This window comes from Nothobranchius furzeri, chromosome 2 (genome assembly GCF_043380555.1).
Source record: "Nothobranchius furzeri strain GRZ-AD chromosome 2, NfurGRZ-RIMD1, whole genome shotgun sequence".
Lineage (NCBI taxonomy): Eukaryota > Metazoa > Chordata > Actinopteri > Cyprinodontiformes > Nothobranchiidae > Nothobranchius > Nothobranchius furzeri.
In genome coordinates, this window is record NC_091742.1 from 14,542,466 (window position 1) to 14,560,961 (window position 18,496).

General features: G+C 39.8%; 1 protein-coding gene and 1 long non-coding RNA gene across 2 annotated transcripts; both read left to right on the forward strand.

Annotated features, from left to right (window-relative positions):
- The first annotated feature begins 67 nt into the window (after positions 1-67).
- On the forward strand, positions 68-7,566 carry pnrc1 (proline-rich nuclear receptor coactivator 1). Its single transcript, XM_015947776.3, has 2 exons — positions 68-1,658; positions 4,901-7,566. Exons 1-2 carry the CDS (start codon positions 1,371-1,373, stop codon positions 5,360-5,362), a joined length of 750 nt encoding a protein of 249 aa, XP_015803262.3. The 5' UTR covers positions 68-1,370; the 3' UTR covers positions 5,363-7,566.
- Positions 7,567-14,362: 6,796 nt separating this feature from the next.
- Positions 14,363-15,088, forward strand: LOC107377867 (uncharacterized). The gene is made up of 3 exons (XR_001571988.3): positions 14,363-14,525; positions 14,697-14,756; positions 14,831-15,088. It is a non-coding gene; the product is annotated as an uncharacterized lncRNA (long non-coding RNA).
- The last annotated feature ends 3,408 nt before the right edge of the window (positions 15,089-18,496 follow it).

Here is an 18,496-nt window from a genome sequence, read left to right on the forward strand (position 1 = left end):
GGCAGCAGCATTACTCTGATTTACCGGCATGGAGTACTCTAAAGCGTCCCTTTCCTTACCTGGGAGACCCCAACAGGAGCTGATGTCCCACCGCTGCCAGGAACGTGGAGGTCCTCAAACCCTTCCACCATGATAAGGTGGAAGTTCTGCAGAAAGGATTTTTATTTTTATTTTAGGTTTGTTTGGAGGGTGGGCGGGGTATTGCTTTCTGTTTCTCATTAGTTTTTTTGTATTTTAGGCTTTTTGATTTGATCAAATTTTTGTTTTATTAGCAACTCTTTGTTCTAATTGCTTCTGGTTCTCAAAAGCCTTTCACCTCAGTTTCAGCTTCACTTTAGTGCTTCAACAGCTTCAGCTATCATTTTCCCACTTCCTATGGAACACTGTAGTCATGGTAACCAAGTGGGCCCAAAGTCAACATGTGGAAAACATGTACATTTAGTTTTTGTGTTGAAATTTTTTCAGAAGTTACTGAAATTTAGACTTGATTTTCTTCTTAAACATCGACCACTTCAGCCAGATTCCTTTTAGGGTTTTTCCAGATGTGACAGATGTGTTACTGCCACGTGTATGTGAGGACTCTGACCCAGTCTCCCTGCCAGGAAGCAGAGTATTCAACGTTGTAGCTCTTCCTTTATTCCCTCCTGAGTTCTCTGCAGTCGCTGATGTTTGATCTCTAATCATGCATCCATCCTTGTTCTCCTGCTGATGCCAGGCTGGGTCCTGAGGGTGGTCCCAGGTCCTGGAGGACAAGCTTAGAGGAGCATCCTCCTCACCCAAACGTTTCTTTGAAACCAGAGAAGATTTTGCGTCTCTTTCTTCTGGCTCTGTAAATCTGTTTGCTAAAGCCCACAACAATCTATTTTTCTTTTTATCTAACTGATATAAACCTACAACTTCCTCTTCTAGGTCCGACTAGTTTATGTTAGCTTCTTCTGAAGCTGAAGAAACTTCATCTTTATCTTCACCCAGCTCCTTGTTGACACTTGACCTGCAATGATCATACCAAGGAACTCAGTTGTAGAAAGGAATACAAACTCTTATTTTGAAGCTCAAGTCGGAAGTGACGTTAGTTCACGCTAACTAGTTAGCGGGATTCTTCTGCCTTCCTAGCGCAAACAAGCACCGACTTGCAGTTCGGAAGAAGTTGTCCAGCGAGCTCTACTTGATTAGGAACCCGAGCACTTTCTGGCGGGTTTCTTCCGAGACGAAGATAAAAACATTTGTTTAGTTAATTTCCGTTTCCTGCGATTGGAAAGGTCTAAAAGAAGCTAGCTAAGTAGCTACCTGTTAGCTTGAGACGTTGTTACTGAAACAACAGTTTTGCGGTGTAATTTACAGCCTGTGTATGTTTTCACCACCGAGAAGAGATGTTGAGCGGAACTATCATGAACGGTAACGAAGCCAATAATAATAACAGTCATGGTAACGTGGAGAACAACAGTCTGGGCAGCAAAGCGAAGCAGGCGCTGCTGAAGAAAGGTGGGAGGAAGCCGCTGCTGCATCACCAGAAAGCCCCGAGATGCCCGAACGTCCGCCTGTCTGACCTCAACAACAAGCTGACGGGCTCGGCGGTCCACAGAACCGCGGCTCCGTCCGGAACCGGTAATCAGACGGTCCTGAGCCTCCATCATGTCAAACACGGAACCAAGAAGGAGGCAAGTCTTAATGAAGGCGAGAGTTAATGTAGTTAGTCTCAGCGATGATCAGAGTAGCTCAGACAAACTTTTATTATTCTGTTAAAATCGTCAAACTATGAACGTTCCGCGTGTTTAAACCCTGAAACCTCATATTGTTGGTCGTTTCTAACGTATTTAACTTTGTGGACTTTTACTAAAGTGATTAAAAGCTCAATAATTGTATTTTTATTTAAATCAAATTCGTGTCGAAACTGTAAACTGTGGAAAGCAGTGACGCAGTTACAGCTTCCTGGTTTCAGATCAGAGCTGAAGACTAAAGTTAGAAGCTTCATTTTAGATTAAGTTTATTAATCAGTACTATTATTATCATGTTTTGAAATCTCTTTCATACAAAATTGTTTGTTTGTGAAGCGCCTCGTTTTTTATCTTCAGAGGCTCTTTTATAAAATATCGTTTTCTTTCTTTTTTACTTGTCTAAATAAAGTAAATCACAAATAATGAAAAGTATAAAATGTTCTTTAAAAGCATTTTAGTTCTTATAAACAAAAACAGTTGATTCACTAGAAGTAAAACAAATATATCTGCAGGTTTTATGATCATGACTCAGAAGATCTGAACAGGAATACCAAACTAAAAGGCCAGCTCTTTATGATCAGGCTTGTTTATTTCGATCCAATATTTATAGGTTATCAGTATCAGTATTGTCCTTAATGCTTAAAATAGTGATGCACCGATGTGAAATCTTTGGGCCGATACCGATATCACTTTTATGGCCGATGACTAGGGCTGAACGATCTATCGTTTTTGGACTGAAATTGCGATTTCAAACAGCACGATCATGTGACCATCAAAGCTGCAGTTTTGACTGATCCAGGATCAGTTGTGTAACTTTTTTTGTACATCTGGGGTCCCCCCCCCCCCCCCCCTGTGTTATGGTGACAGCAAAAGCCAGCGCCGGGGGAGGGGGATGGATTGTACCGTCCAGAGCTGAGCCCAACTCCACCGCTGTCAAGCTGCTTGTTCAGGTTGATTTCCCTGTTTTATGTTCCCACACACAGCGCTGCTAGAGCCGATAATAATGGCACCGTAGGTGAGCCCGGGACAGAGAGCGAGCGTAGTTGAGGAAGAGAGACTGCTCCCACATCAGCAGGTTCAGGTTATTTTCTAAAGCGTGGTTTACGCTTCATCTGCGAGAGTGAGGAGTCACACACTTTAGTTAACTTGAAAGCTCAGCTTCTCTTTTAAAAACGGTTTGAATGTTTCTGACGGCACACGTTAGTTCAAACCATCGACATATAAATATTGGACAATGGGTTTCCATAGACTCCAATAACACATTTTTGAAGATAAATGGGAGGTGGCCACCACCGCCATTTTGACCGTGTCACAGGTTCCGTCAAGCCCAGACAATTCCACAAAAGGGAAGAGAGGTGGGGCTGAGGGTGGGGCTTTAAGGCTGGGATCAACTGACGACACCCGGTCGAACTAGCTACAAGCTAACCCAAAGCTAACACGGAGGTGGGAGCTAAGCTAACGGAGGTAGCAACCTAGCTACAACCGGAGTTAACTGTGCACAACACCAGAGCTTCTGAGTCAGAGATACGCCGGGCTGACCGCTGGGTAAAACCGGGTGGAACACAGAGGTCTCCCGAAAGCTGCTGAAAGCCGGCAGCCGCACAGCAGACAAGCGCAACTGCGATCTGAGATGCGCAGAGCTGCCGCTGGGGAGAACCGGGTGGAAAGGTTTCCATCCCAGAGCTCCACAAGCTGACAGCCCGTGCAGCAGACAGAAGCCGCGATCAGACAGAGAGGCGCCGAGCTGCGGGGAGGGGAGAACCGGATGGAAAACAGAGGTCTCCCGAGAACTCCACAAGCCGATAGTCGGAACACAGAACCACCAACATGTTATATTTCAACCCATTTTCTAAAGTGCAGCATTATGTTAAATGCACTGGGTTTTACCCTATTACATTTAAATTTCATGGTTAAACAGTACATGTTTAAATCTAAGCTCAGCTCGGCAGTGACCTAAAATACATAAATATAATGAGTGAGAAAAAAATTCACCCCCCTCAGAGTTGTCATGAGTGTAAACTAGATAATTTAAACAAAAAACATGTTTTGGTACCAGGCTGTAAACATGTTTATTTCTGCTGTGAAATTGGTATTTTTAACATGGGAGTCAATGAGGATTTGCTCGCTTCTGACACCAGCCCCTAGTGGATGAGGGTGGAACTGCAATTTTTGTGACTTCCGCGTTGTCCTCAATTTTTCACCCGCATTGTGGGGGCTTGTTGGAATGCGTGCGTCTCTAACGGAGCTGACGTTTTAGTCGGGAAAAACTATCAGCCGGCTTCAGCCTGCCACCGTAATGCAGGAAAACTGCACATTTAGTTATTTAATACATTTAGAAGCTGTTTCTACCTACAGATTTCCTTCATGCATTTTTGGAGTAGAACATGTGTTTATAAAGCTCCTCTCTAGATAAACATCACAAGTTGTTTCACAAACGCATTAAAAAACGATAATAATGGGAGAAAATATGAATAGCTTTAACTGTTTTTATTGTATGATTAAATAGTAGATATTAATGTGAATGATGTGTTGCACTAGATTATAATCTAGAGCATCTTTAATCTGCAGGATGGCTTGGCAGGCTGGTGTTGGACCTTTGTTTGCAGAAAATCGTGAATTGAACCGAAATCTTCATTTCTGCTAGAAAAACTGCAATTCAGTCTTTTCCTGAAATCGTTCAGCCCTACCGATAACCGATGTTTACCGATACCGATCTGCTGACATTAATGCTAAATCTACAGATTGTGTGTAGAATGAAAACGATTAAAGCTCTATTTAAGTTGTACACACACCACACACATTTACACTTCTGAGATGAGTACCATGTCTGTCACATGACTAAACAAATCCACATTGCCTTCCCCCTCGGGAAGCAAGATAGAAAAACCACTGGTTTTTCATATCGGCCCAGTTTTCTTTATCAGACCGACGCGTTAAAAGATGACTAACGTCGGCCGATATCGATGCGTCCGTAGTTTAAAATGAGAAACACGCTGCTGTGTTTTGCAAACTTTGTAACGTTTATTTTTTACTCTTTTTCATTTAACATCTTTAAATGAATCTTTTTCCTGCGAGACTTAGATCTTTATTCTTCAGGGTCTGGTCTGTTAAACGCTAATTAGCATTTAGCTTTGTGAACCCAAACCAAGGCTGGTGCAGCTGGATAAACATCTGTCTTTGTTTAGGGTCTGAAAGCCAAAGGCGGGAGGTCGGAGCGAGGAGCCGTCCTGCCTGCCCGCCACCTCCCAAGACACGATCAGATCCCCCACAACGAGAACGTCCGAAGCCACAAACCCAAACCGAGCCAAACCCCGACGAAGTGTCCCGCTGCTACGAGGAACGACAATCACACTCCAAAGAAACCGTCGTCTTCCCGCCTACCTCCGCCCCGGGAGCAGAAGAAACCCCTCCATGCTTCAAACAATGTGAAGATCCTAAACAGCCCCCCCGCTGAACCCGAAACCGAACCCGAGTATTGTAAAGATGGAGAGAAGGTCTATGCTGGGGCCAAGTTCAGCGAGCCCCCCTCGCCCAGCGTGCTACCCAGACCCCCCCGGCACTGGGTGGGAGAGGACGAGCCTCAGCAGAGCAGCAACAGGGAGCTGATGACCATTCACCTCAAGTCTCTGCTGAAGGTCCAGGAATGACCCGCCGTCTGCGGCGGACCTGCGTGACCTGGTTCACGTTCAAACAAGACCAGGATGTAACGCTGCCATAAAATGTTGGGAGGTGTTTTCACTGTAATGCAGTTTTCCACGGAACGACCTGCTGCCTGCATTAGTGAACATTAGTGACCACCACGTGTTGCTGTGTGTGTCGGGATTGACTCGGATCCGTTTGCTTTGCTGAATAAGAGGAAAAGTCCGATTTCTTTGCCAGCGGCAGCCGTGGCTCCATGTTTACATGATGCAGAGTGACAACAGCCATGTTTGACTTTTTACCGAGTTTCCATTAATGTACTTAATATATTTGTGTATATTGTTATTTTAACTGAGATTCTAGTTTTGTTACTCGGACTTTTGTATGAAACAGAAAACCCTTCCCCTGCAGACTCGAGCACTTTGTCGTCCAGCTCCAGATTCCACGAATCTAAGAGACTTTCCTCGTGGATTTGCACTAAAAACTCCAAAGAGGAGATTCCCGCGTTTGACATTCCAAATCTGGACCAGCCAACTTCCACATCCTGACTGGTCGTGGCCGGGACGCATCGACGCTCCACAGCCAAGATGGAAGCTTTTCCTAACGCGGGTCCAAATAACAGGAAGTGGAATCGGGAGCAGACGAGGCCGCTAACGCCTCCGGGATCTGGGATAGCGTCTCCTGAAGCTGCTGCAGAGAAACCGATGGCCGGTTCTGTTCTGATATAGGGTTCGTCTACACGAGGCTGGGTTCATCCTGTGTTTCCACCCAGCAGATTATTTATTCTTCAGTCACACAATCAGAAGTTATTTACTAAATTTGCCCGTTAATAAACGTTTTACCTTCGACTAAAAGGATGTTTTAATGCAGAAGCATGAAAGACTGATGACGTTTAGATCTCTGCAGCTCGGTAGGTCTCGTTTTTCTTTACATTCAGCTTCACGTAGATCCATCCGGAACGGGGACTCCATTTCACAGGAAGGTTCATTTCACTTCCTGTTTCTCCCACGCTCATTAATGTGACTGTTGTTTTTAAACGCATCGCCCTGTCACCTAGTGATGCACCGAGAGTTTTCTGCCTCCTGACGACGGGTGCAGGACGCTGCCGGGTCTGGGCTTTGTCTCCTGTCGCTTCAGTCAAGAGGAAAATTGTATTAATGTTGCACGTTTTACATTTTATTGCAGTGTTTCACAATCCTTCACTCCAATTATGAAAAATGCTTCATGTCGACATGTGGAAAATAAATAAAAGTTTAAATTAAGAAAAAAGATTGGTTCCACCGATGAACTGGTGCTTGTCCTCTTTGGTGAGTCGACCTCCAGGTGAAATATTTCATGTTAGATGGTCTTGTCAGGCCTCAGGAGCTCCCGTCCTTCTGTTTGAGCTGCTTCCTTCCTCTTAACACACTGATACAGTCACCGAATCACCCTGTTAACCAGCTATTAATCAAACCAGGTGTGTCGATGCAGGAAAACATGGAGTTAGAGGCCCTCTAGAGCCAGAACCATGCTCAAACACACGATTCAGAGGTTAATCACCCTGGTTCTCCAGAGACACCATCCTGCATATTTTAGAGGTTTCTGGCTCTGACACCTGAACTTGACCTCTGGGCTTCTACCTGCTCAGGTGATTCAACCATGTGCAGGAAAACAACTAAAACAAGCTTGCAGGTGGCCCTTCAGGACCAGTGTTGGACTTCACTCGCTAAGAGATCACAAGTCGAGCACAGGTTCGATTTTATGGTTCTCTTTAATCTGGGCTGTTTTATGACATTTTGCACTTTCAGCATTAAAACAGAAAATTATCAGGAAAAAAACTATTTTAGTCTGAAAGATTTGGTTTCATTAAAGTAAATCTGGTGATAATTATAGTTTTCATTTCTTTTTAGTTTAATTTACAGAAACTGTTGATCGTGTTTTGTCGCCATCTAGTGGTCAGGATGTTGAGCAACACCAGCTGGACTCAGCTGCAGGTGTTTAGTCTAAACAGGTTAAAGGCTAAAGTTTTTTTGAGCTTTATTTTGGTAAATGACTTCCTGCATCTGAACAAATGTCTTTATGGTCGTGGAATTGACGCCCTCTGGTGGCCACATACTGGAACTACACTCAAACTATTTGGAAGAGAACTTTTTAGCTCAACGCAAACTGGGAAAGGATGCTAATCTTTGTTTTTTGTCCTATTGGGAATAATTTGATGAGAAGAGAACAGGAAACTGTTGTGAAACAGTTTAGAAAGGGTTGCAGGAGCAGATCCTGTACCAACACCGGATGGATATAACCGAGCCTCCAGGTGATCACTCGTCGTCAGCCATGTTGTTGGTGTGACACTCAGAGCTGTCAGCAACAGGTTCTACCATTAACTCCCATGGCTCAAAATCAGCATTTGTCCGATAAACTGTGACTCTCTGCGGATAACAAACTCGACAGTGAGTCGGAGGAACCGTCCAGAAGCCGAGGAAGGTCATTTCTGTTGGAAGTTCGGAAGTTGGGGGCGGCAAGATGGCGCTCTGAGCAGCATGTCCGTCTAGGAGCTCTTACTGTTTCCTTCGAAGTTGCAAAGTAAATGGTCTTTTTACTCTCATTCAGTTGGCTAAAACCTTGTCGCTCATGGATTGAAGTCGTCTTATGCATTTATGAGTTTAAAGGATCACGCTTACTGTGTCGAAATGTCGAGTGAAAAGTCTGTGAGTGGGAGCAAACGTGCTGCGCCACCGACTACTCCTAACAAGCCTCAGTTACAGACTAGGAAGAAAAATAGGGCAGAGGAGGAAAAAAAGCAGAAGATGGGGACTCTACACTGACGAAGATTCTGAATGCGGTAACCAATCTGTCTGACAGATTTGATATGCAAGAAAACAAAATGGAAAGTTTAGTCGCCAAGTTGGAGGAACAGCATAGGATGTTAACGGAGCTAAAGAAAGAAGTCTCCGAGAATCAGAATAAAACAAAGTTGCTGGAAAGTCAACTGGTTAAACTACAAGAGGAGTTGCTTGCAACAAAAGAAAAGTGTAAGGAACAAGAGAGATACAAGAGGAGGTGGAATCTGCGACTTAAGGGAATGAGTGAAAAAGACATAAAAGACACCGTAACTGCTATTCTGACCAAAATCGCCCCGGGAGTCCCGTGGAGCTTCCAGGATATGGTGCATCGTATCGGGGGGAAAAGATGCTCTCCATACAAGGCAAGTAATTATCCAGTTCGTGAAGAGAGAGTGCAGAGACCTCATCTGGAAGCTTTCCAAGAACTGTGAAGTTTGCAAGAAAAATGATTTAAGATTTGCAGAAGATCTGATTCAGGAAGATGGGGAAGCGAGGAGGCTGCTGTGGCCGAAGGTGAAGGAGAGCATACTTCAGAGGACCGTTTGCATTTATTGAAAACACCCAGATTTTCCCCTGAAGAAGGAGGTGGTGGCTTTCTGAATGAGTTGCAAAGACGTTTAGAGGGACAGTTCTTCTATTATTCACTAAGCTAGTCTTTGGTGAAGCCTTACATTCCTGTTATATCTCATTTAGATGGGTTTTTTGTGTGTGTTTAGGTCGTTTTTTGAATTCAAGGTTATCATTTATTTCATTAAACGCAAGAGGACTGAAGGACATTACCAAAAGAAAGGCATTATTTCTATTTTGAAAGGAACAAAAAGCACAAGTTATATTTCTTCAAGAGACTCATTCATGTGAAGACGACAAGCGTTCTGGAAGATGCAATGGGGGGGGGGGGGGGGGGGGGGGGACGACACTGTTCTTTTTAGTCATGGATCCAGCAGATCTGTAGGTTGGCGATCTGTTTTAACAGCTGTCCGGGTAAGCTTACGGAATATAAAGCAGACCCAAAGGGACATTTGATACAGTTGTGATCAGAAGTTTACATACACTTGTAAAAAATATAATATAATGGCTCTACTGAGTGTCCCGTTATTTCTAAAACTCTGATTTTTCTCTGATAGAGTGATTGGAACAGATACTTCTTTGTCACAAAAAACATTCATGAAGTTCGGTTCTTTAAAGTCTTTATTATGGGTTAACAGAGAAAAGTGATCACATTTGCTGGGTCACAAATATACATACAGCAACATGAACTAGCAATTTTGGTGACTTAGAAACGTGTCCGTGAACTGAGCTTCATAGCATGGCCTCTTAACTTCTTGTGAGTGATTATGAGTGACTACAGCTGGTGACTTCTCTTAGGCCAGGTAAATAGGGCTCATTGGATACAAATGCCCACAAACGCTACAATGGGAAAGTCAAAGGAGCTCAGCATGGATCTGAAAAAGTGAATTATTGACTTGAACAAGTCAGGAAAGTCACTTGGGGCCATTTCAAAGCAGCTGCAGGTCCCAAGAGCAACAGTGCAAACAATTGTTTGTAAGTATAAGGTGCATGGCACTGTTTCATCACTGCCAAGATCAGGAAGAAAACGCAAGCTATCACCTGCTGCTGAGAGAAAATTGGTCAGGAGGGTAAAGAGTGAACCAAGAATCACCAAAAAGCAGATCTGCCAAGAATTAGAAGCTGCTGGAACACAGGTGTCATTGTCCACAGTCAAACGTGTTTTGCATCTCCATGGACTGAGAGGCTGCCGTGCAAGAAGGAAGCCCTTGCTCCAAAAGCAGCACCTTAAGGCTCGACCGAAGTTTGCTGCTGATCACATGGACAAAGATAAGACCTTCTGGAGGAAAGTTCTGTGGTCAGACGAAACAAAAATCGAGCTTTTTGGCCACAATGCCCAGCAATATGTTTGGAGGAGAAAAGGTGAGGCCTTTAACCCCAAGAACACCATGCCTACAGTCAAGCATGGTGGTGGGAATATTATGCTGTGGGGCTGTTTTGCTGCCAATGGAACTGGTGCTTTACAGAGAGTAAATGGGATAATGAAGAAGGAGGATTACCTTCACATTCTTCAACATAACCTAAAATCATCAGCACGAAGGTTGGGTCTTGGGCGCAGTTGGGTGTTCCAACAGGACAATGACCCCAAACACACATCAAAAGTGGTAAAGGAATGGCTAAATCAGGCTAGAATAAGGGTTTTAGAATGGCCTTCCCAAAGTCCTGACTTAAACCCCATTGAAAACATGTGGACAGTGCTGAAGAAACAAGTCCATGTCAGAAAGCCATCAAATTTAACTGAACTTCACCAATTCTGTCAAAAGGAGTGGTTCAACCAGAAGCTTGCCAGAAGCTTGTGGATGGCTACCAAAAGCGCCTAATTGAAGTGAAAATGGCTAAGGCACATGTAACCAAATATTAGCACTGCTGTATGTATATTTGTGACCAAGCAAATGTGATCACTTTTCTCTGTTAACCCATAATAAAGACATTAAAGAACCAAACTTCATGAATGTTTTTTGTGACAAAGAAGTATCTGTTCCAATCACTCTATCAGAGAAAAATCAGAGTTTTAGAAATAACGGGACACTCAGTAGAGCCATTATATTATATTTTTTACAAGTGTATGTAAACTTCTGACCACAACTGTAATTGCGATTTTGAATTTTGATGGTGTTTTTTTCATTGTTTGTAATGTATATGGATTTAATTCGGTCACAGAAAACAAAATATTCTTAAATGAAATTACAAAAATCATTGGAGATTCTAAACTTAAATACCCAACAGATAATACACTGGTTGGGGGGGGCTATAACTGCGTACCCGATGAATGGATAGATAGATATCCCACTAAATTCTCTACACATTTTTATAATCAAACATTGGGTAGTTTTTGTGCAAACAACTCTTGTCAGATGCTTGGAGACATATTTACCCGTATATTAGACAATTTTCATGGATACGTACAAATGGTAATAAGTCAAGAATTGATTTATGGCTAGTATCTCAAAATATTTTAGGTCTTATCTCTCGCTGAAATATCGGCAGCCCCTGTTATGGTTCATTGTGTTGTTTCTATAAAATTAATTCCTAAGACAGTAAATATAGGTAGAAACGGGTACTGGAAGTTTAATGCGTTATTTTTGAATGATGAGGAATACTGTAAAATGATTAAGAAACTCCTATTGTCTGTCACAGAAAATCCTCATCTTGATTCTGCGGGGAAGAAATGGGAATACTTCGAATACGAAGTCAGAAAATATTCTGTTAATTATGGTAAAGAAAGAGGAAAAAATTAAGAAAGAGAAAGACAACTATTGAGGGACTTGAATAAACTTTGCGGAGTTTGTACACTTTCAGATACGAATAGAGAAGAGTTTTTAAAATTACAATCAAAATTAGACGAGCTTTATTTAAAAAAGGCTCAAGGAGCCTTCATTCATTCAAGGGCAAAATGGATAGAAGGAGAGAGAAATGTTCATACTTCAGTAAATTAGAGAAAAATAGACGGACAAAAGTGACAGATTCATTAAATATTAATGGTAAGTTAATTAAAGATCAAAGAGAAATTTCAGTTAGTATTTATAAATTTTACCATCAATATTCTTCTCACTTTAAAGAATTAGAATCTGAAAAATTCTAACTGCATTGAAAGGTTTATTCTCCAAATTAATTTAGAATTTAAAGAAGAATGTGATAGGGATTTGAATATTTCTGAACTTGACAAGGTGATTCATAAAGTAGCACTGGGTAAGTCTCCTGGCCAGGACGGTCTAACCACAAACTTTTATCAATTCTTCTGGACGGATATTAGAGAGCTTCTATTTGAAGTTTTACAAGAATGTATTTGGAATAATTCACTCTTAACTACGATGAAACAAGGAATAATAATATTGATACCTAAACCCAACAAAGACAACTCTATTATTGTTAATTAAGACCTATTACATTACTGAATGTGGACTGTAAGTTATTCACTCACGCATTGGCCAATAGGCTAAAATATGGCATAAATGATTTCATTAGTGAAACTCAATCAGGGTTTCTCCCAAATAGGATTATTCATAACAATATTTGTCTGATTCTTGATTTATTAGATTATGAAAATTTAGTAGAAGAGGATGGTGCTATACTGTTCTTAGATTCTTTTAAAGCCTTTGATAGTCTTGAACATCAATTTATTATAAAGTCACTTCAGCACTTTGGTAAAATATTCATTGATATTATTACATTCCTATACAAAGATTTATCGAGTGCAGTTCTTCTTTATTCAGGTACAACAACCAGGTTTCCAGTTAATAGAGGAATTAGACAAGGAGATCCTATTAGTCCACTTCTTTTTATTATAGCAACAGAAATGCTGACTTTGCTAATTCAAAATGATCAATCAATTAAACCGTTAACATTGGCAGGACACTCGCTTAAAATAATTTAACTAGCAGATGATACTGCATTGTTGTTGAATAGTACCAAGGAAGTTCCTAATGCCATGAAAACGCTGTCTCACAAGCCTCAGGGTTAAGGTTGAACACGAACAAATGTGAAATATTAACAATTCATGATACTGAGGATTCTTAAGAATGAAATTAAGTATTTGGGTATGAAGATAAATAAAAACTTTAAGGAGAGAGTTGATAACAATATCCAACCGATAATTGATAAAAAAAAATCAAAAGATTCTAAACAGTTGGCTCCAAAGAAATATATCAATTTTTGGTAGAATACTCTTAACAAAAATGGAGAGTATTTCTAGATTAATCTATCCTGCTTTTTAAGTAGCTATCCCTGACCAATATGTTAAGAAAATAAAACATAATATGACTTTATTTGAAATAATAAACATTTGATTAGGAAAAATGATCTAGTAAAACCTATTGAAGAAGGAGGTCTGAATGTCATTGACTTTGAAGTAATGAATGGGGTCATTAAATTACAATGGCTTAAAAATGTTCTAATTAAGAAATTCAATCTGGTTCAGAATTCCTTCATTTCTGTATGAGAAGATTGGAGGTATAGACTTTCTGTTAAAATGTGATTTTGATCCTCTTAAATTACCTATCAAACTTTCTAATATTAAACAAGTCTTAACTTACTGGAAAATGATCTACTCGCATAACTTTAGCCCACATTCCTCCTCTATATGGAATAACAGATTTGTTCTGTATAAACGGAAATCGATGTATTATAAAAGTTGGGTGGACAAAGGGGTATGAGCCATAATGCAGCTGATGGACAGTAATGGTAAGTTTCTGGAGCATAATGAGTTCAAATTGAAGTATAATCTAGACTGTTCGGTAACAGAATACTCTAGAGTTATAAAGGCTATTTCTCCAGCGTTTGGTCAGATGATCAGTCAAAGTATTCAACATGGAGCAAGTACACCTAAGCTTCCTAAATTATCTATAGGTGATTTGTGTTTTACAGATCCTAAATGTAATAACTCTTACCTAAGAGCAGTCTTGTCAGACAAGTTGTTCCCTATTCCTGTCAGAAGGAAAATTCTTTCTCCGATTCTCTCAAAAATAAAGATACCAAAGTCATAAGAACAGATTTTCTTTCTTATCCTCTTCTCCCCAAAATGAAGGAAGTCCACCTTAAAACGAGTAATAATAGATATCCATGTAAAGAATTCTTAAATAACAGATTTAATATACAAGATAATTTATGTGTCTTATGTAATAATGATATTGAAATTCAGAAACACCTTTTCTATGTTTGCAACTCGGTAAATACCTTTTGGTCAGATTTCTACAATTTGCTATTATCCAAAAAGAGTTACAATATCCCCTTATTCACATATAATATTATTCAGTTTGGTTGTATAGAAAAAAAATAAACAGATTCAATTCGTTGTTAACAATTTGATAATTTTTGGAAAATTCTTTATTCACAAATGCCGTTTTATGAAAGTGAAACCAAGCCTGGCTTTTTTCAAAAATGATTTTATTCATTTTTGCAAATCCCTTAAAAAGGTAAATAATATACAGGCTGTTGAACTTTCAGTTTTATTGAAGATCTTTTGAACTAAAGTCCTCGTGTATTTTTGTGTTCATTTTCTCATTTTAGGGAAGCAAATGCAGCAAAACTCTAACTACGTGAGTTTGGAAATTTTCCCTTAAATTCTGTTTCAGGCCATTGTGTGCTGCTACAGCTGAGAAAAAATGAGGCCCACATGATTTTTTCTTTGCTTTTGAAGCAAACTTTTGATCACAAATGAAAACAATTTGACCACGTTATGAAAAATCTTCTGCTTTAACCGAATAAATCCTAATCTGACTGATTGTGTCTCCAGAACATGACCTCTGACCCTGCAGCTCCGCCTCCTGCAGAAACCAGACAAAAAAAGGTAAAAATGCAACATCCTTTCTTCACACGAAGCCCGCTTTAGAGTTCTGTAGAAGACGAGTCAGGTGTTGCATCAGACTAAAGAAGGAAGCCTGAGCTGAAAAACGGGAAGTCAGAGCTGAAACACCCTGAGACGTAAAACCAGCTGGTTGCAGAATCTGTTTGTGTTCAGGGTGAAGCTGAGGAGGGGCTTTCCTACGCCTCCATCAGCTACACCCAGAAACCCACCAGGGTGAGCTAATCCACTGGTTAGAAATGACCTGACGGTTTCTGTGGAGGTCACGCATGATCTTCTGTTTGCTGCAGGTTAAAGGTGAATATGATGGATCCACCGTGACCTACAGCACGCTGAAAGCTGCACCTGCTGATCCCCACAGCCTCTACACCTCCATCGAGTGACCAACGACACCAGAGAGAGGGTCACGGCTCATGCATGCACTGTAAAAAACACGCATGATGGCTGTTCATGCACACTTTCATAAACTAACTTTAATAAGAGAGTGGAAAAGTTTTAATTTAGCACAAATTGTAGGAAAGTGTTTATTTGTGTACTGTAACCACGCTTCCGGGTAATAAAACTCGTTATTGCAAAGCCTGATGTGTCATTTTTTACTCTGAGGTCCAACTTGTGAGGATCGTGCACCAGCACGAGGCTCACACGTGTTGGTCTTTACACAAGTCTCCTGTTTTCTCTTGTGCTGTGGCTCTAGAGCTGCCAGGTGTGTTCCAGGTGTGCAGCTGACACCTGAGTCACAGCTGGTGGGGATGAGCTACACTGTTAGACTTTGCTGGCATTTGCTAGTATATTACTGTAAAATCAACAGTAAAATACCTCTAAAAGTGTTTGCAGTGTAGTACTGTAATTTCCATGCACTGTTAGACTGTGCTGTCATTCCTATAGTATATTACTGTAAAATCAAAAGGAAAATACAGCTAAAATCTTAGCAGTGTAGTACTGTATTTGGCATGTAATGGTGAGTAAATTCAACAACATCACATATTTTTCATGGTATGTCACTGTTTTAAAGAAAACAGGTAAAGTACAGCAAATATAAAAATTTGGTATACCTCTGACATTTTTCTGTCTCTGGTTTTTCAGTGGACATTTTAAAACACCTTGCTCAAATCTTCGTTCAGAGTGCATTACCAAAACAATTCTTTGTGAGATCACCAATGAAAAAACACTATGCCCCATAGTAAAGAGAAAATGCTCCAAGAATAAATGTTTTAATTGAGCTATTATAAAAGCATACAGTATGTAAACACTCACTAAAATCTCTTTAAAAATATTTTAATTATAATATAAAACAAAAGATTGGATACTTTAACCAAGCCTACATTGTAAATAAAAAAATCATCTCAGATTGATAAAATCATATTTAAGCTAATCTATTAGTCCTACTGCCTAAATGACAGTAATTGACATCTGCCTGGTGGGCGATTTAAACTGATAAATGTTTACAGAATTTTATCAAAAAACTGACATGATACCAGTTTACGACTTTATAATTGTAAGAAATTTAATGTAAAATATTCCATAAAATATTGATCATTTCAAAATTCCATCAGTTGTTTGTTTTTTTTGCATGTTTTCATAGCAATATTATAGGATAATTACAGCCACCAAAATTATGCTGTTGTCTATCTATTGTGTTCACTATAGATGTAACAAAAAATTCAGACAGCTATAGATGGAATCTTAAGGAAATGGGCCAAGGAAGAACTCATCAAAGGTATTTTCCACCCCTAGGTATGTTTTATGTTGTTGGGTTTCCCAGAATTAGATAAGTGAAAAATAATTCATCACTTTCACCTGATACAACCTGGATATTTGCTTTCAAAACAACAACATTGGAAACACAATATATGATCGTTGTCTTGCACTTTTAGGAAAAGAAGAAATAAAAACATTTTCCAAACGCGTATCTCGAATGCGACCCATTACAGGGGAGTTGGTCAGTCTGGTAAGTATTTTACTGCATGTTTTGGCTTTTAAACTAGCTATAGCTGTGATCTTCATGCAAATTCTGCAAAACGGTCCCTGTCCATAAATGTGTAAACACCTTATTGAAGTTACCTGAATGTTTTAAAAACTGACAAACAAGGTGATTAATTTTCAGCTGCTACCCATGCAAAGTAATGTGATGCTTAAAACCAAATTTGTTAAGATCTACAAACAATGCATAATCTATTTTTCAATTGTCAGCATGTGATTGTATTTTGGACTGACAGCCAAAGCTAGATTTTACTTAAAATATCTGATGTTTTCTTTTTGTAAATATTCTATGTAAATACTTTATTTATTCATGTAATTGGAAAAACAGTTCTCTGTTTATCCTTTTCTTGAATAACTTTTCCTTATATTTTTAGTCACTCAAGCACATCTCAGATATGAACAAGAAAACTGCTTGTGCCAAAATGTTTCTGCTACTTATTGTTTTGCTCTTGATCATTTTTTCTTTTTCTTTTTTTTCTTTTCAAAGGTAAAAGGATTTGCTTCACATTTTCTGTAATGGAGACTGCTATCAAAGTCAGTTTGTTTCCTTGACTTCTCTTGTGTATGACATTTGTTTTCAATAAAGTTAGGAGCAAAAAAAAAACAAATGCTAATTTGGCAGTAAGTGTTTGCAGGTGAAGGCTGCTGCCAGTGCATGCTGTGATATGCAGAACAGGTTGAAGAGGTTTAACTCCGATATTGAGGTCAAATAATTTTCCTTTTTGTGGCCAGTGTGAAAGCTATACTACTTTCCGTTTTTTGAGGGGATGTTACATTTTAGGCATATTTGAGCCTTTTATGACTATTTAGCCTACTGTTAAGGTACTGTTTAGTTTTCTATGCATTTTTGTTGTATTGCTTAAAATATCCCTGGAAAAGAAACTATTGAAGATATAGGGTACTTAAAATGTTTCTCTGTAAATATTATAGATTCCGTGCACACACATTTATATTGTTCAGTTCACATGTTAGAAGCCATAAACACAATGCAAATTATATGTTTTCTTGTGGAATTGAGAATTGTAAAGCCACTTTTAAAACATTCACTGCCTTTCGTTCCCATATGCACAGAAATCATAGATGAGGGGAGAACACTGAGGAGGAGAGCTGGAAGTTCACTGGAAATCTTAGCTGACAAGTTCCTGGATGTGGGTATGTTGGACAAAATATTAAAACTCTTTGTGTCCATCTGAGGATCCATATTAAAGATGGAAAAAAAGTTTTATGCCAGGGCAAATATTTCCACCTACAATTCAAATCATTGGAGAAGTGAATGATTATAGGCATCATCTTTACAACTCTGCCACTCAGGATGCTGTGACAAAAGCAGATGTCTCTAATCATAACATGCTAGATGTGTCAGCAGTTGTCCACAAAGGTACCAAATATGTCAAAGGTCATGTTGTTGTAGTAGATCACACTAATGAGAGCACTGACTTTGGGAAGATAGTTTTGATACTTGTTAATGATTCTAAATTGTACTTTGTGCTAGAATTGCATCAGTCAGTACGCCTTATTGACCTTGGACTTTATTGCCTGCACTGCCCTAGAGACAGAGGTTTGTGTGTAAATGCTGACAGTCTGATGGATTATTACCCAATACCCCTTTATAACATGGCAGATCTTTTTGTTGTTTCCCTGCACCATTCAGTTTCTTCACGATTTTTTCCCCTTATATTTCAGTGATGGAAATTGAGGATGAAATCACATGCATCCTGCCGGAATTGGAGAGACAGAAAGTACTGTCCTTTGCAGACCACCTGAAAGATGTCATTGGTGTCCAACAAAAAAGTGACCTTCTGTTAGTAGAGGCAGATGATCGCAAACATTTTCTTACACCAATTCAAATACGTAAACTACTACTTGCATTTAAGAAAGGTTTGTAGACATTTTGTATACATCTGACTATTTATCAGCTGTAGGTCACACAGGTCACTGATTCATTTCTTTTTTACATTATGACCATCAGTTGCCAA